The 19,192-nt window shown below is 43.3% G+C and overlaps 1 protein-coding gene across 4 annotated transcripts in view; it reads right to left on the bottom strand.

Moving 5' to 3' along the window:
* SAMD4A (sterile alpha motif domain containing 4A) overlaps positions 1-19,192 on the bottom strand; it is a 218,303-nt gene that overhangs the window by 81,711 nt on the left and 117,400 nt on the right. For all 4 annotated transcript variants that reach the window (XM_074996232.1, XM_074996233.1, XM_074996234.1 and 1 more), the window contains exon 3: positions 14,398-14,916. In XM_074996232.1, the coding sequence (XP_074852333.1) occupies positions 14,398-14,916 (519 nt within the window). The remainder of the gene's footprint in view (positions 1-14,397; positions 14,917-19,192) is intronic.

Raw genomic sequence — 19,192 nt, 5'->3', positions numbered from 1 at the left:
AATACGCTAACTTGGCCGTAGCCTAGTCGGATTCCGTCTGCAGCCGACGGCGGTTAAGATGAACTGGCGGGGACCGGATCGCGCATGTGGCCAGGAGCGCGCAAGGGAGCGGCGTGCACCGGCGCATGCACGGTCCGGCAGAAACTGCTTGGAAGATCCGATCTGCGGCACTGGGCGAGCCCGACACCTATTGTGGAGCACCCACGGGGACACTCGAAGAAGAATATCAGCATTGTGATCTGGATACAGGAAGTCAACCATGAACCAGCCTTGTAGGAATGACACCTGGCAAGGTGCCATGGTTATTAAATTGGAATTAAGATGTTATATGCAGACAAAAGCATGCCTGGACTCAAACATGTCCTTAATTGGTTATTTGCAAGCCCAGGTAAGAACTAAAGCATAATAGAAGACCTAAATGTCTTCCATGGTCTGGCATTCAACATGCAGGAACTGAAATTTTAAAACCAAGCCAGAATCTGCTCTCAAGTATGCTGGGGTCGGGTCAATCTGGAGTAATTCCCTGAAGTTAATAAGCTAGAGTCTGCTCCCCCTTACACCAATGTGAGACCACAATCAGACCCAGTGGGCCTGCAGTGGTGTAGCTGAAAGGGGTCCAGCTCATGATCTCTTTTCTTGGACTGTTGAGCAGAATACGCAGACTTCATAAGTGTCCTACTGTATTAGGACACAAAATCGATGATGTCAGTGACACAGAGAACACAGCAGTATCTTGATACATTGTACCTTTAAGAGCTTTGTATGGACTACCTCTTCTTACCCTTTGTTCTCTCTTCATCTGAATCTTCAGTCTCCCTCTCTAGGGGATCATTTTTCCCAAAAATTACTATTCAATCCCCAGGCAAGAACTTAGTGCTCTTAAATTTTATTCAGTATTTCCCGAGTGACCCTCTAGCTCAAGTCAATGGGAGTTTTTCCTGAGTAACTGTAGATCTCATATTTTTAGTCACTTTTATAAAGAGTATCAAAACAAAAAAGCAGTCAAGTAGTACTTTAAAGACTAACAAAATAATTTATTAGGTGAGCTTTCGTGGGTTTGTCCCACGAAAGCTCACCTAATAAATTATTTTGTCAGTCTATAAAGTGCTACTTGACTGCTTTTTTGTTTTGATAGTATAGAGACTAGCACGGCTTTCTCTCTGTTACTTTTTATAAGAGGTGGGCTTGCTGCTTGGCATTCTGAGGATAGTAGGGAATCTACGCAAACTGGGGGCAAGGTGGTTATAGACTGGTAGCCCGAAACAACAGAGACAACAGCAAATATATAAAGAGCTCCCCAAGTTCTACTGACAGTCGAGGACACTTTGCTTCTTCCTTCCCCAGGATCTATGGGAAGTTTTGTCTAAAGTCCACTTCTATTTATTGGCAACAGGCACAGATATGTTTATTAATCGGATATCGTAAATTAAGTGCAGAAGAAAAGCTCTGTCACCTGCTCTCCTTTCCACAGGCAGTGTGGACTGACCAGTCAGAATGTTGTGAGCAGCTGTTAACATTGGGTTGGATTCTCATAACGTTTTCACTGATGCAAACCATGAGTAACTCCATTAAATCCAGATCCAGACTAACACGGCTACCCCTCCGATACTTGACACCATGCAAGGCACTGCATTTAGCCGTATGGAATGGAAATCCATTAAATAGAGTTAATCTAGATTTACTCTTGTTGGAATGGAGAAGAGAATTTGGCCCACAGGGACTGTCCTCCTCCTCCTCATCAACCATGGGCTCAGCACCCATTGGTGTCCGATGCCTCCCTCACTATTTCATTCCATCCTTCCCTATCCAGTGCAGAGTGGCTTAGTTTCTGTAGACTAGCTCAGTACCAATCTACTATATCATCTATCCATTCTCTCTGGAGTCTGCCTCTCCTATTCGAACCGTCCATTATGCTGAATACCAAGGTCTTGATTTTTCACTCGTCATTCATTCTGCAGATATGCCCGAATAGCTGTAACTGCTGTTGCATAACCTTCTGCAGTAGATCCTCTTTTGGCTGTATCTTCCTATATAATTCCTCGTTGGTGACCTTCTGCATCCATCCTATTCTCAGGATCTTTCTATAACAACTCCTTTCTAATGCCAATATTCTTCTCTTTGAATCTTTTATCATCCATGTTTCACATCCATACAGAATGCTGCTGAATACACGTTTTCAAGTTGCTCAGCTTTGTTCCTAAGCTAATAGCTTTGCTTTTCCAGATCTTATCCATCACCTTCAAACTCACTCTTGCTTTTGATATTCTAGTCGCTATCTCCTTCTTACAATCGAGATCATACATCATGTTGTTCCCCAGATACATGAACTTCTCTGCGTTCTCTAATTTGATCCCATCTACACCGATCTTCCTTGTCTCCAAATACCATTGTCTTCATTTTATCGATAATCATAATCAGGCCATACTGCTTCCCTTCCTCATTTAACACCAGCACTGTTCTTGCCAATTCTTTTCATCTTCCTTGATGATAACTGTATCATCCGCGAACCTGAAGTTGTTAATTCTCATCCTGTGCACCAATATTCCTTCTACCTTTTCCTTGATCTTGTCCATCGCTCTCTCTAGATGCATGATGAAGATCATCAGCAATATCGGAGGGGTAGCTGAGTTACTCTGTATCTTCAAAAACAACAAGAAGTTTTGTGGCACCTTACTGACTAACAGATAATTTGGAACAAAGCTCCACATTAACTGCGGATAATGGGTCACATCCCCCTGTGACTGAACAGACCTTGTCAACTCTGGCCCTCCCCTTGACTGAGACTCCCTCTTTAAGCCCCCCTGTGGAACCTCCCACACATGCATCAGACAAAGTGGGTCTTTGCCCACAAAAGCTTATGCTCAAAAATATCTGTTAGTCTATAAAGGTGCCACAGGACTTCTTGTTTTTATTGCCTATATCGGATCTCCTTGCCTTGTACCTCTACTCATTCTAAACCAACTTCCCAACTCTCCGCAGATTCTCACCGCTGCCTCCGCATTGTCATTGATATCCCTCAGTATGGATATGCTATCCACTCTGTATAACTCACACACTGCCCAAGTCACCTTCTGATCTATTCTGTCAAATGTCTTCTGAAAATCGGCGAAGCAATTGTAGATGTTCTTGTTCTTTTGTTAAGCTTTCCCTGCTATCAATCTTAGTGCAAATATCTGCTGTATGGTAATTCTATTTTTCCTGAATCTCGCTTGCTCATCTGCTAGATGTTCTTCTAACTGTGATCTTAGTCTCTCTGTCATTATCATCTTCAGCACCTTGCACAGATGACTTGTTAAGGCAATTGTTCTGTAGGTCTTGCACTCTAACATAGTGTATTGTCACTAGCATGGATCTTGTCCATTCCTTAAGTGCCTTCCCTTCTTTCCATGCTATATTACATAGTTGGTGTATTTCCTGAATTATACTTTCTCCACCATATTTGATCATCTCTCCAGTGATCTTATCATTTCCAGGGCTCTAGGGGTGTGTCTACACTTGCATTCCTCTTTGGAAGGAGGTATGCAAATGAGGTATATTGAAAAGGCAAATGAGGCATAAATTTGCATATTTGGCACCTCATTTGCATGTTTTAATTTCGAAAGAAAGCCAGTGTAGATGCTGCTCTTTTGAAAGTAAACCCATCTTTGAAAGACTCCTTCTTCCCTTTATTTAATGGAACGAAGGATTCTTTCGAAGATGGGGTTTCCTTTCAAAAGAGCAGCATCTACACTGGCTTTCTTCTTTTGAAAGAAGCTCTTTCAAAATTAGAACATGCAAATGAGGTGCCAAATATGCAATTTTATACCTCATTTGCATTTTCAATTTACCTCATTTGCTTACCTCTTTCGAAAGAGGAATGCAAGTGTAGACGCACCCTTGCTGTTCTTTAGTCATTTCACTGCTCTTTCTACTTCCTCTTTCAAAATATTAGTCTCACTCTCAATGCTCGGTGGTGATATTTCTTTCAGTTCTTTGTTCAGTCTCTTTGAGATACTTGAGTCCAACTATGCTTTGTACAAATCAGTGCAATCTCTTGTCCATCACTGCACAACCTTCTCCTTGTTCACGAGCACCCCATTGCTTTCATCTTTGATCGCCATCTGCTTCAGCTGCCACTTTCTATTAATATTTCTGATCATCTTATACATCTGCCTGGTCTTACACTCACCGTAATACCTCTCTACATCTTCACACTGCTCCTCTAACCATTCCATCTTATCCTTTCTGGCCACTTTTCTTACCTCGTTGCATGTCACTCTATATTGCTGTTCTGCTCTCTCAGAAACATCTCTTCTGATCTTCAATGTTCTCTTCCCTTGGACCAACTTCACTGTCTCCTGCATAATCCACTTCTTATTGATCTTCTCCTCCTTCAGAACCATCTGCTCAACTGCCTCTTCTATCGCCATGGCTATCCCTTTGGCTCTCTTATCTAGGTCCTTCTCTGTGCCCGCACTCCTGATCTCCTCTTTGAGTGCTGCTCTACATGCATTCCCTATTTCTTCCTCACCTAGCTTTGCCACGTTTCTTTGTTTCTTGAACTGTTTTATATTTTCTCTTGAGTTTCATCTTGATGTTCGCAACCACTAGACTGTGGTCTGAGTCCACATCCACTCCTTGGAAAGTGTGGCACTGCTATACCAATGTTGTCCATCTTCTTATCAAAATGATATCTATAATGTTCTTGGACTTCTCATAGTTTGAGTGCCATGTCCACCTTCTACAGTCCTTTTGTTGGAATCTCGTATTGCAGATCACCATCTCGTGCTCTATAGTCAACTCTTAACAGTTTCTCATCTCGTTCGTTTCTTTCTCTGGATCCAGACCACCTATGACTCTCTCCCAAACTTGGTTATCTCCTCCGATGATCAACACAGTATCTTCTCCAGCATCTTTGTCAAGTCTTTACAGAATAGCTTGATCTCTTCCCTCAGTGCTATCTGACATGGGTCCACGCACCTGAATGACCGAAATATTGAACAGTTTCACTTCGAATCTTGCTACCATAATTCTTGCACTCACCAGTTTGTAACCTAACAATGCTCCTCTAGCTCTTTTGCTAAGAAGGAGTCTGACTCCTGCCTCATGCTTCATTTCATTCCCTGACCAAATGACTTTGCACCTGCACTTCTCTCCTGATGCTGTCCACTGCATCTCCACCAGTCCAAGTACATTTCATCAGCATCTCTCCATTTCCTTTCAAAGCAGTTCTAACTTTCCAGTTGCCCAGTGTTCAGACTTTCCATGTTCTGATTGATAGCATATGCGTTAATTGTCATTTTCTTTTGGTAGACAACTTATTGATCCAGCCCTGTTCGCTCAATTGTTATCATGGACCTCATTTATCTTGGAGACATCCGAGCCAGCATCTTCTATCAGTTAGTCATATTGGCATCAGATTTTACTTGTATTATTGTTTTACAATCAGCACATTGACATTCATCTGCCCAACCCTTCGCCTTTATCCAGGCTTCGGAGTGGCATGGAACCCCTACAACAATATATGGGATTGTTTACGCTTACTCGGTAATTAGCACTGTGCTGATTGATCCCCCACAGGATGATTTGGCAGGTTGACTGAAGACACACTATATTGACCATTGATCACTCTCTCATAGACTCTGATACTCCAGTGGAACAAGAAGCATAAGGGAAATCAATGGGACAGTTTCTCCCATCAACCCCCAAACAGTGGAGACTCAGCAGTAACTCTACCGAAGGTACATAGACTCCAGATAGGATATTCACATAACTGCAGTTGCATAAATTAGGTCAACTTCGCCCCACAGCGTAGACCCACACTGCATTATCGTTTACTTGATTGAGAAAATGGCCGGTAACACAGTGACCATAGAACAAACTAGCAATGAAGGAAGAGAGTGATGTGATGTTCCAAAAACACTGCTAAGCCTGCTGAGCTCACTCATTGGGACGGAATCTGATCTTAGGCCAGGTCTACACTAGACCCCAAAGTCGATTTCAGAGACGCAATTTTAGCTAAGGCAATTGTGTAGCTAGAATTGACATATCGGAAATCGACTTTTATAACTGTCTTCACTTAGGAAGGTCAACAGGAGAGTTACTCCCATCAACCTCCCATAATCCTCATGATAATGAGGAGTACAAGGGTCATCTGCTACTCCAGACAGATTGATTCTGTGTGTTTACACCAGACGCTTGAAATTGAATTCTGGAAGATCGACCCTGACTGGTCAACCTTCACAGAAGTATAGACAAGCTCTCAGTCTGTCTCTCTGGATTCTGACTGAATCATGGGGAAGTAAAGAACATTGGAACATCTCTCAAAATGCACTATTTAATGGACATCAATTGATTGTATTTAAAACCTGAAGCATAACAGTGTTTAATAAATACTACTCCTACCAATATTAATACCAGTAAGCCAAGGCACCAGAAAAACTGTTCATAGAGCGAGATCACCAATCCTCAGAGAATGGCTTTGCCCAGATTTGACATCGGACTCTTTGTAGAAACAGCATGATGAACTGAGCCCTGGAACACACCGATGGTTTAGACCACTGGCTGGACAGAAGCTACTATGGGTAAAAGAGGAGCCTTCTTTTTTTTTTTTTTTTTGAACTAAACACACACGAAGTATTTGAGGGATTTGCTGTGGAATAGAAGATTAATGGGTGTATTGACTGAATCAAGGGTCTGGGACAAAGGCTGACTGGCCATGTTTATTTTTCAGTCTCTGTTTGTGGACTTACTGTGCTTCATGTCCAAGCAAATATTGTGTTAAGGAAGGTTATGGACCAGTGTATGAAGTGCAATTGGGTGCTCTCCAGCTGCGCCTGCAGGCTGTCAGAACAGGCTGCTCTCAGAAAACTTCAGCAGGCTTTGCCACCTCAGATCAGTTTGACTCTCAGCACCTTGTAAGACTGCACTTCCCATGTGTGACCCAGTGCCATATGTTAGGGGGAAGTGACTGGCTGACACTTCTGTCGCGGTTCCCCACACAGAATACAATGTGCTTCCCTCAACGGAACATGTGGTTATATAAATACACCAGAATAAAAACACAGGGCCAGAAGCTAAACCTCAGTGTTTTTCAGGATATTAGTGAACCACTGTGCCCATTACTTTGAATGTTTATCAGAGTTACAGTGTGAAATAAAAGGTTGGGGCTGGGCTGAAGGAAAATTTAGGTACTTTGCAAACCCATTCGGGTTCATAAACTTGTTTGCTTGCCCCTGGTTCCATGAATACAGACTCTATACAACTTTCAGTGGAATCAGAGCAGTCAGAGGGCAGAAGTGAGGGCTCTGGAGACACAAAAAGAAGTCATTGTAAGGTGCCAGGAAGTAGCTGGCCTGGCAGAGGAACGTTTGTGCAGGAATGTTACGTGAGGCAGTGTTGATGTAAGGGAAGGGTCCCATACAGCAAGTCCCCTCCGTGGAGAAGAGAACTAGGAGGAGGGAGCAGAGGTAAATGGAACTGGTGACAGTAGCAAAGAAAAAAGTATGGGGGCTCGCCAGCCAAACACCCAGGATGAAGAGCAATTCTGAGGAATCCAACCTGGTGAGCTCCCTCCAACAAAACAGAGGGCTGCTACTCTTGGATGCTTCTGCTGAATCATCAGGGATGGCCTTCTGAGTTTTAGATGCTTTTTTTGCATTCTATGTGAATTCAAAAAAAAAAGTCTCAGCATTTCAGAAAACGGAGGAGTTATGGATTATTGTCTCCTTGTTTGTTTCTATGCATTGTACCAATGCTTCAAGGTTCTGAGCTAAGCTCTGTGCAAACGTAACAGAAGGGACAAGTCTTTGCATAACAGCGTTTAATGGTTTCTTCTAAAAAGAGTGAAGAGAACTTTAGAACTTAAAACTTCTTGCAAGGTGTCTCCATCAGCAATGATTCACCTGCTGCAAACAAAGCGGTGCAACTGTCTCCTAAAAAGCTGTTTTCCCCCAGCCTGGTTGTTCCCTTAGGTATGTGTCCTGACCATACTCCTGTCCCTGGTCTCTTCTTCCTTAGGAGAGTTTGATGCAACTGCCTTTCACACAGGATGGTCAGTGCCCACCCTCCCCAGTTTTTCTGTTTCCCTTCAGCTACTCAGAAAGGGCATCTACAACAAGCTCTTCTCCTCTTTCTTCCAGAGACTAAACTCATACCCTGTTGTGATACCAGCCACATTTTCACCCCATCACAAAAGAGACCAAAGCACTGCTTGTATATACTTCTTAAAATTTCATCATTAAAGAATCACGAGTCAGGGCATCCTAAAATGATGAGATTGGGTTAAAATCACAAGATTTTAAAAAAAACAGGAATAAATGTAGGACTCCTTTTATTTGCCTTCCTGTCCTGAGTCTTTACAACACACATCTGCACCACCAGGAAAGCTAAAAACTTTCTTGTATTTAATAAAAGCTGAGATCTTCCCTTGGTCCCCATATTTAAGGAGCTGGGGCTTTAAGAAAAATGGCAAATATTGTGAGATTAGCAAGCAAATAGTGAGTCCTGGCAACGCTGTAGTTTACAGAGCAATTTTACCTAGCGTCATTCCAAATCTGGGCCATCCTGGGTCTGCTAAGCACTGACCTAGGCAGGCGCCATTCCAGCAGATGCGTTATCTTTATGGAGCTTGTCCACAGAGGAGAGCATGACCGCTGTGTCGCACCTACAGAGGCTGCAGAAGGCACGTCCTGTTGGTCAGTCCTGGGGAGGTATGACCACACAGTTCTTCTCTCCCTGGGGAGGGGAGGGGCGTCTTGTACCCTGGTGGGAGCTTGCAGGGTGCAGTCCCTGGAATCAGAAACTGCTGGGACTGAAACTGTGCCTGGCCCGTGGGATATGCCTCATGGAGAAAAGCTCCCCCTTATGCCCTTTCATGCAGCTCGGCAGGGTACAAGCACAATACCCCCATCCTTTTGCTAACGAGAGACTAAAATGCCCATCTGCCTGTCAACACAGACACTTTCTATCTGCAAATTGTAGTCACTCCCCTCCCCTTCACATCTCCCATAGTTTAAAAAACTTACACGGCCACCTTCATCACAGAGACTGGTTAGGCACCTCAGTGTAACACTGTGGACACTGGGGGTGGGGGTGGGGAATGGGGTGCGCCCATTGCATGCTAGCTCAGTGCAGACACGCACTGAAAATACATGCTGAAGGGGCCGAGTTCACTCTTTCACTCGATATAGGCTCCAGTGCAGAGGATGTTACCTGAGAGAAGGTTTTGCAGTAGCACTCAGGACCATTAGGAAGCTTGTGCGGCAAAAATGAAGTGATCACCTTTAACTGAGGAAGCAATGGTAAAGCAACTGCATCCTTCGCGTGGCTATTTGCACAGTCAGTTTCTCACTCACCCTCCTACCAGGGCCTAATGAAACGATCCCCTCTTGGGTGACTAGTCTGTGAAACAACCTAATTGAATTTTCTACCTAGCGGGTACTTGCAGCAAGAGTCATTTAATTTCTGTACCAGCTGCAGATCCCACAAAGGGGGCAAGTGGGACAGGAATCACCACATGCCTGGAGCATTCAAGAGTCTAGCTCTTCAGCAGAGAATCTGTGCAGCAGAAGAGAGCTGTGTTCCTGCCATGTGGGAGGCTGTGCCCTAGCCAAATATATACAGAAGCTCCTACAGGCCATGGGGATGATCAGTTTAGCAATACAAAAGCTAATGATAATGCATAACAATAACCGGGGACGCTAGTTCCAAGAATTCTTCACATTGTTCTGGAACTATGACAGGATCTTCTCTCTTATCCCATAACAGCTGAGTTTGCTTAAGCACCATTGGGGAGGGATCTTGTCCAAGGTTTTCTGAAAATCTAAGTACACTTAATCTACTGGATCTCCCTTGTCCACATACTTCACTGCCTCACCTCAAAGAACTTTCAGGCTAAGGCTACACTATTGTTTCTATTTCAGGACACTCATGTACTTCAAGCGCAGTGTTGTGTTCCAAGTAACCCTAGTAGTACAAGGGTTACTGGGAAGCCCGAAATAAACACTTATTTCAAACTCTGGGACAGTGTAGCCTCACCAGATTCCAAATAAGATGGGCTCAGAATAAGTTACACAATTTGCATAATGCAAACTGCATAACTTATTTCAAGCTAGAGTTACAGCGTAGCCCTAGCCTTAGGGTATTTCTACACTGCAGAATTATTCCAGAATAGGTTACTCTGGCGTTATTATTTCAAAATCAGCTATTCCGGAATAAAATGTCTACACTACAGAGAAGTCCCAAAATAAACAAAACTAATTCCAAAACTGTTTGCGCCCACACAATACAGCCTATTTCAGATCAGAGTATTTCTGGGGGCTCTAATCCAAAATAGGCTATGTCTACACAGTACTGTTATTTTGGAATAAGCTATTCTGGAATAGTTCATTTCAAAATAGCCCCTGTCCATACAGCCCTTATTCCGAAATATCTATTCTATATCTATTTTGGAATAGAATCATAGAATCACAGAATACTAGGACTGGAAGGGACCTCAAGAGGCCATCGAGTCCAGCCCCCTGCCCCAATGGCAGGACCAAGTGCTGTCTAAACCGCCCTGATAGACATCTATCTAACCTGTTCTTAAATATCTCCAGCGATATCAGGCACTATTACTTGTACAATGAGGTTTATGGAATTTTAAATCAGATGACTGCTATTTCAAATTATTACAAAATAGTGGTTCTGCTGTGTAGATTCTCAAAATTATTTTGGAATAGCTGCCGTTATTCCAAAATAACTTGGCTGCATACACACAACCTAACAGATAAGTGAAGCATGGCTTTCTTTTGCAAAAGCTGTGCTGACTCTTCCCCTACATATTCTGTGTATTTATGTGTCTGACAATTCTGTTCTTTACTATTGGTTTCAACCCCACCTGCCTGGTTCTGAAATTAGTAGAATCATCTTTGGAGCTTTTAAAAATAGGTGTTACTTTAGCCGCACTCGCGCCATCTGGTTCAGAGGCCGATTTAAGCGGTACTGTTAGTAGTTCTGCAATTTCGTATTTAATTTGTTCAGAACTTTTGGGTGAATAACATCTGATTCTGGTGACTTATTACCATTTAATTTAACAATTTGTTCCACAACTTCCTCTGGTGGCACTTCAGTTTGTGACCGTTTTTCATGCATCACCTAAAACGAATGACTTGAGCGTATGGATCTCCCCCATAGCCCCTGCACAGAAAACCAATGAGCATAATAGTTAGCTTCTCTGCAATAGTGTCATCTTCCTTGAGCACCTTGATTGTTCAGTGGCCCCACTCACTGTTTGGTAGGTGTCCTGCTTTTGATGGACTTTTAAAAATTGCTCTTAGTTTTTTGTGTCTTTTGCTAGGTGCTCAGCAAACGTTTTCTTGGCCTGCCCTGTTAGACTTTTACTCTTGACTTGACAGACTTTATTCTCATTTCTCTTCACTGGGATTTGACTTCCGATTTTGAAACCTTTTTGTTGTGAGCTGCTTCTTTTATTCTGCTGATTAGTCATGGTAGCATTTTTTGGTCCCCTTAATTTCTCTCTCTTTTTTTTTTTTTTTTTTTTTTAAATCTAGGGTATATTTTTAGTTTGAATCTCTATTATGGCTTCAAAAATACATATATGCGGTTTGCAGGCTTTTCACCTTTGTTGACTGTCCCTTTTAATTTCTCTTTAACTAGCTTCCTCATTTTTCTGTAGCTCCCTTTTCTCAAGTTAAACATGAATGATGGGTTTCTTTGGCATTTTCTCCTTTCAAGGACGTTAAATGTTAAATTACACTGTGGTTGTGATTACCAAGCAACTTAACCATATTCACCTTTTGGATCAGATCCTCTGTTCCACTTGGGACTAAATCAAGAAGTGCCCCTCTCTTGTAGGTTCCAGCACAAAGTGCTCCAAGAAGCATTTACTTAATGTGCCTGGAAATTTCCTCCACAGTGACCTACACCCAGACAATATGAGGACAGTTGAACTCTCATAATATTATTTAGTTGTCTGCCTTTGCAGCCTCCTTAATCTCCTTGAGCATTTCACAATGACCGTCATTGTTCTGGTCAGGTCTTGATGGCATATACCTACTGCTATACTCTTAGGCTGCGTCTACACTACAGGTATCAGAGAGGTAGCTGTGTTAGTCTGTATCTGCAAAAACAACAATAAATCCAGTGGCACTTTACAGACTAACAGATTTTTTGAAGCATAATCTTTCATGGGCAAAGACCCACGTCATCAGATGCATTGATCGAAAAAGCACATTTTGGTCACGTCCACACCAGCAAGTTCTTTCAGAAAATGTGACTCTTTTTTGGAAGAACATGCAGAACCTCCACACACAAAACAAGCTCTTTCAACCTGAAATCAAAAGAATGCAGATCTTCTTCCAGAAGCCCTCTTCCACTCCCAGATCAGGAAGCACGTCTCCTTTCGAAAGTTTCTTTTGAGAAAAAGCATGCGCAGATGCTCCGCAGGCCCTTTAGTGGTCCTCATAGTGCCAGATTTTTTGATCCCTGGCCCGTTTTTTCAAAACGGCGGGGGCTGTGTGGACGTTCTCTATTGAAAGAGTGGATCGATCTTTCGATCTGCTTTTTTATGCATGGACGTGGCTCTTTCAAAAGAAGATTTGCTGGAAGAGATCTTCCGGAAGATCACCTTTCCAAAGAACGCCGTAGTGTGGACACTCCGTGTGTTCTTTCGAAAAAGTGATTGATTTTTCCGGAGGAACTTGGTAGTACAGACATGGCTTTACTGGTCAAGCATGGACTTTCTCCGCCCAGAGACCATGAATCTTTAATAGCCATTCTAATGCTTTCTAAACCTTTCATTCTGGGTTTTACACACATTGCCAGACAAATAAGTTTCTTTACTGCAAGCAGCTTTCCCTCCAGACAACTCTCTCCACACGCTGTACAATTTGTGTCACCTGAGTCATCAGAAGCAATGATCTTTCTAAATCTGTTCTCCAGAGAAGGCCTGGAGATTTGTGTGTGAGATACTTGTGCAACCCAAGGGTGAGAGAGGGTGCACTTGTGCCAACACATGTGGAGATGGATGGGCTAACGGTGCCTGCTGTGAGGGACAAGGATGATGGAGGGGAAAGGAAAGGTTGAGGCTTCCTCTTATGGGAACAGGGGAGTATGGGGAAAGACGTCAGCTTCTTCATTAACAACAGAGGCACCTGGGTTCATGTTATAATAGAGAACGCAGCTCTGCACATGAAGACCAGCACCCACTTGAGCACAAGGCTCATTCTGAGGCATGGAGAGGGAGTGTCTGCCAGTGCTAGAAAGCAAAAACACAATAAGCAGGAGGTTGGAAATACTAAAGGCAGGCAGAGAAGCAAGGAAAAGGTATAGCAGTAGACATGAAGGAGAGAGCAGGTGTCTGATTTGCAGACCCTACTAAAATTGATATAGAAACCTAGTTTTGTGGCATGAGGGGAGAGAGAACCAACCTGGCTGGACTGTCTCTGGATAGTTAATAAATGAAGACACTACAATTCCTTGTAATATATCTCTAAGGAAGGTCTCTGTGTACAGTCTGCCCTTCATTGAGCTAAGGGACATGCCAGTCCCTGTAACATCCTCCGACACAGAGCAAATGCGAGTCAGGAAAACTGTCTCCAATCATATGGTGAAAATGCTACACTTGTTCTACACCCAAGATGTAAGCAGGAATAAAAATTTCTTGGAGGGGCGAAAGCCTTATTAAATCTCCACACAAAGGACACATAAAATCTCTGTTAAAAAATGCCAGCCATGAACCCTTAATTCCACTATCCAATTCTGGGGCCCAGGCCTCCTTTACTGCAGCCAATGTAGTTCCCAGGGAAGTCGTGAGAGTTTTGCATGGAGAAAGACGGCAGAATTTTGCATAATTAGAAATAAAGAGCACTGAAGACTGCACAGCTCACCTCCACAGGTTACCAAGGAGAGTCTCATCCCCGCCTAATAGAGACCAAGGCTCCCGTTTGAAAAAAACGCTCTTCTGACTTAGGAGCCATGTCCCACTTTCAAAATGACTTCAGCATTTGGGGGTCTCATTCCTCTTACTTCCAATGAAACTTGGGCTTCTCAGTCACTTTTGAAAATGGAACTTAGGCTTCTAAATCTCTTAGGCACGTCTGAAAGTTTTACCCAAAATCTGTGCTGATAGCATGAAAGGAACGTGACGGTCTTTGACAATGGCTATTATAGCTCTTACAGCCTCTTAGCTGTCCAATCTTTGTTCCTACATGATGTGTTTAAAGTCCTACATGATGCAAAACAGCAACGACTCTTCTGAGAAATCAGATATAAAGATGGCTTTTGCTAGGGCCAAGCAAAAACTGACCCCTCTGCTAATATGGTAAGTACTGCAAAGACGTTTGCCTGTGGGGTGAACATGCTACAGACACTTGCCAGACATGACTCGCCTCAGTGGTTTACGTGGGTGGTACTTACTTGTGCTTGTATTAGTTCCGATAGTATTGATAGTAGTGGGGACAGAAGAAGAAGAGTAAAGCGGCAAATGGCCGTTCTCGCACGCCAGGTTTTTGTCTTGCCAGTTGGAAGCGCTGACGCATATCCCAGAATCTCGAGAGTTCTGCCACCCATTGAGCTTGTCGTCAGAGTTCTGTCTTTGGTGATAGTAATGTGTCTGTCCATAATCCACAGAATCGGAGCGACCTCTGTTTTGGCTGCCAAAACTACCTGATGTGCGATCCTCTAAGTGATTGAGCCACATAGCCAGAGCACTCCGGTCCTCCAGGGAAGTGGCAGGGTGAATCAAAGCATAGGACAAAAGCTGCCTGCTCTCTTCTATGTGTTGGTTGTGTTCAATCGAATGAGCCAGGATTTTAGGCAACAGTTTCATATATTCCACTTTTGCTTCAATGTTTCCCGGTTTCAGCAAAGGCAGGTGGGTTAACAATAGGGAGATCACTTTATCCTTGGATTCTTGTTGCCATTGGTTAATGATTCCTGTGAGGGGGTAAAAAAAAAAAGTTGTGAAATCAGCAAACAAATATAATAAATAAATAAATAAATAGATTCCTACAAGCTAAATATAACGTTACAAAGAGATTCCTGCCTGTGATGCCCTGTGCTATGCAAAATTTTCTTTCATAGCACATATTTAACTATAAAGTAGCTGTGGTTTTGGGTGTCTAATTTTAAATCCCTTACAGAGGTCTGATTTTTGCAGTGGGCTCAGTACTCCTTGAAAATTAGGCTCCTTTTAAGATATCTCAAAAGCTTTAAGAGTTATATTTAAGTTTAGGATAACTTACCACCATCCTTCATTTCTGAAAATCTTAATATAATAACGTAACATAAGACAGGCTATAGTGGGTCAGACCTATGGCCCATCTATTCTTGTATCCCGTCTTCTCACAATAGTCAGGACTGCACGTTTCAGAGGGAATGAACAAAACAGGGCAATTATTGAGTGACCCATCTCCTATCCTCCAGTTCCAACTTCCAGCAGTCAGAGATTTAGGGACATCTAGAAAATGTGATTGTATCCCTGACCATCTTGGCTAACAGCCACTGACGGACCTATCCTTTATCAACTTAACTAAATCCTTTCTGAACCCAGTTCAAAATCCAGCTTTGGCCTTCACAATATCCCCTGGCAACAAGTTCCCCTGGTCGACTGTGTGTTGTGTGAACAAGTACTTCCTTATGATTGCTTTAAACATGCTGCCTATTAAAGCCATTGATAAACCCTGATTCTTGTGCTACACCACAGGGTAAATATCACTTCACTTTCTCCACATCATTCATGGTTTTAGAGACCTCTACCCTACCCTCCCTAGTCTATTTTCTTTGTTGAACAGCCCCAGTCTTTTTCATCTCTGTTCATGTGGAGAATTTGAGTAACAGCCCAAGCCTGCCCTTGGTTATTCCACTGAATTCAATGAGGCTCCACTGATGTAACCAGTGATAGAATTTGTCCCAACTGTTTTTAACATTACATTTATATAGAAAATAGCTTCATGTGCTAACAACCCTGCCCAGGGTCAATCTTCCGGGGTCCAATTTAGCAGATCTGGTAGGGACACGTGAAATCGACCTATTGGGGTCAGCAGTCAACCCCTGTACTCCTGTTCACCTACTTCAGTGAGGACGGCCAAGTAAGTCGACTGCAGATATGGCAATCACATAGCTAGAATCGACCTAGCTAGAATTGCATATCTGCAATCAACTTACTTTCCCTAGCGTAGACATAGCCTATGTGTGCCAGATATCCAGCCTGTCAGTGGAGCTCCACCAATCTACGGCAGATGAAGATTTGGCCCTATGTCAGTAAGGATGTCCACACACCAAAGAAATTCTTCAGAAAAGACAAGTGTCTTCAGTAATTTAAATATTTCTGGTTGGCATAATACAATTATTAACCTGAAGAAGAGCTCTGTGTAGCTTGAAAGCTTGTCTCCTTCATCACCAAGAAACGATAGTCCTCTCTCGCCATGTCTCTCCAATAGTCAGTTAACAACATACTCTGAAAGGCTCCAATTCTGCTACAGGATCTACGCAAAACTGGACCAAAATTAGCGCTCCTTGTATGAACATTGACAGTTTCTCAGAACAGAATACATGCACTTCCCAGCTTCAGATTCCTGTTTAAATGCAAGCCACTGTTTTAGCACAAAACCACTAGATGGCTTTCTGGAAACATTGATCATTCCAGCTCAAACGTCGTACAGAGAGATTCCCTCCTCTCATTCCAGTGTAACTCTACACTTTTTATGTCTGGGGTATCACTTCCATATTGCCTTACTTCTCTTTGCCTATCAAATTGACAGATGTGTGGATTGCATTTCATGACAAAAGCTCTATTCACGGGAGCAAAAAGGAAAAATGTTTAATTGGGTAATAGAGCCTTGAGCTGAGCATGTTGCCATGGGTGTTTAGGCACTTCTGCACCGCATCCCGGTGGGGCTCTCATCACTCAGAGGTAGTGACTATGAGCATGCAAGATTGTATCAGCACAAAAACCTGGGGATGAGGGGTGGGGAGAGGTTGATGGGACAGGGCTGTCGACGGAGAGGAAGAAGCGCAATTTTCTTTGCTTCTCCCCGTGGAGGAGCATTCTCTGAATCTGCGATGACCCACTCCAGTTCCATAATCTGTAACTGACATGGCTCAGGCCAGGTCTATACTAGATATTAAAGTTGATTGTCGATATGCAATTCTAGCTACGGTAATTGCGTAGCTAGAATAGACTTACCTACAATCGAATGGCCTGGCTGTCCTCACAGAGACTCTCCTGGTGACTTCCCTTACCCCTTGCGAGATTGAGGAAATGCTTCAGCAAGCCAAAAAGTGGCCTGGCATTGCACTGTGATAGGTCTGAGAGGGGGATAATGCCGTGATTTTGCAACCTCACATCACAGCACCTAAATTACGGAAAGAGGGGTTTATTTCATAGAATCATAGAGCTGTAAGGGACCTCAGGAGGTCATCTAGTCCAGCCCTCTACCTAAATCAGGATCAACTTCAACTAACTCATCCCAGACAGGACTTTGTCAAGTCAGGATTTAAAAACCTCTAGGGACGGAGATTCCACCACCTCTCTAGGTAAAGTATTCCAATGTGTCACCACCTTCCTGGTGAAATATTTTTTCTTAATATCCAACCTACACTTCTCCTTCTGTAACTTCAGACCATTGCTCCTTGGTCTGCCATCCATCACTACTGAGAACAGTCTCTCTCCATCCTCTTTAGAGGCGCCCTTCCACAAACTAAATAAGCCCAAGTCCCTCAGCCATGTGCTCCAGCCCCCTAATCATTTTCATTACCCTCTGCTGGACCTGCTCCAGCGCATCCACATTCTTTCAATACTGGGGGGGCCCCAGAACTGGACGCAATCCTTCAGATGAGGCCTCACCAGCGCTGAAGAGATGGGAATAATAATTTCTCTAGATCTTCTCGAAATACTTCTTCTAATGCATCCCAATACATTGTTAGCCTTCTTGGCTACAAGGGCACACTGTTGACTCATATCCAGCCTTTCATCCATTGTAATTCCTAGGTCCTTTTCTGTGCCACTGATACTTAGGCAGTCAGTACCAAGACTGTAACAATGTTTGAGATTTTTCTATCCCAAGTGCAGGACTCTGCACTTGTCCTTGTTGTACCTTATCAAATTTCTTTTGGCCCAATCCTCCAATTTATCTAGGTCACTCTGGAGCCCATCCCTACTCCCCAACATATCTACCTCTCCCCCTACCTTCGTGTCATCTGCAAATTTGCTGAGGTTGCAATCCACTCCTCATCCAGGTCATTAATAAAGATATTGAACACTATCAGCCTTAGAACCCGATCATTGACACACTCCACTAGAAACCGGCCGCCAATCAGACATTGGGCCATTGATCGCTACCCATTGTGCCAGCTTTCTATCCATCTTACAGTCCAGGTATCCAATCCATACTTCCTTAACTTATGGGTAAGAACATTGTGGGAGACTGTATCAAAAGCTTTGCTAAAACCAAGGTATATCACATTCACTGACTTCCCCATGTCCACAGAGCCAGTTACCTCATCATAGAAGCTAATCACATTGGTCAGGCATGACTTGACCTTGGTGAATCCATGTTGACTACTCTTGATCACTTTCCCCTCTTCCAAGTGCTTCAAAATGGACTCCTTGAGGATCCCATCCATGATTTTTCTGGGGACTGAGGTAAGGCTGACTGGTCTAGAGTTCCCTGGACTATCATTCTTTCCTTTTTTAAAGATGGGCATTACATTTGCCTTTTTCCAATCGTCCAGGACCTCCCCGATCACCATGAGTTTTCAAAGATAATAGCCAAAGGCTCTGCAATGACATCTGCCAATTCCCTCAGTACCCTTGGATGCATTAAATCCAGACCCATGGATTTGTGTGTGTCTAGCTTTTCTAAATAGCTCTTAACTTGTTCCTTCTCCACTGAGGACTGCCCACTTCCTTCCCATACTTCATTACCTAGTGCCATAGTCTGGAAGCTGACCTTGTCCAGGAAAACTGAGGCATTAAAAAACACTGAGTACTTCAGCCTTTCCCACTTTATCTGTCACCAGGTTACCTCCCTCATCCAGTAACAGCCCCACACCCTTCCCGATAACCCTCTTACTGTTAACATGCCTGTAGAAACCCTTCTTGTTTCCCTTCACATTCCTTGCTAGCTGCAGTTCCAATTGTGCTTTTGCTTTCCAGATTACACCCCAGCATCCTCCAGCCATATATTTATACTCCTCCTTAGTCATCTGT

This window comes from Carettochelys insculpta, chromosome 6 (genome assembly GCF_033958435.1).
Source record: "Carettochelys insculpta isolate YL-2023 chromosome 6, ASM3395843v1, whole genome shotgun sequence".
Taxonomy (NCBI): domain Eukaryota; kingdom Metazoa; phylum Chordata; order Testudines; family Carettochelyidae; genus Carettochelys; species Carettochelys insculpta.
Note: the sequence above shows the minus strand (reverse complement) of the source record. Positions and strands in the feature narration are given on the sequence as shown.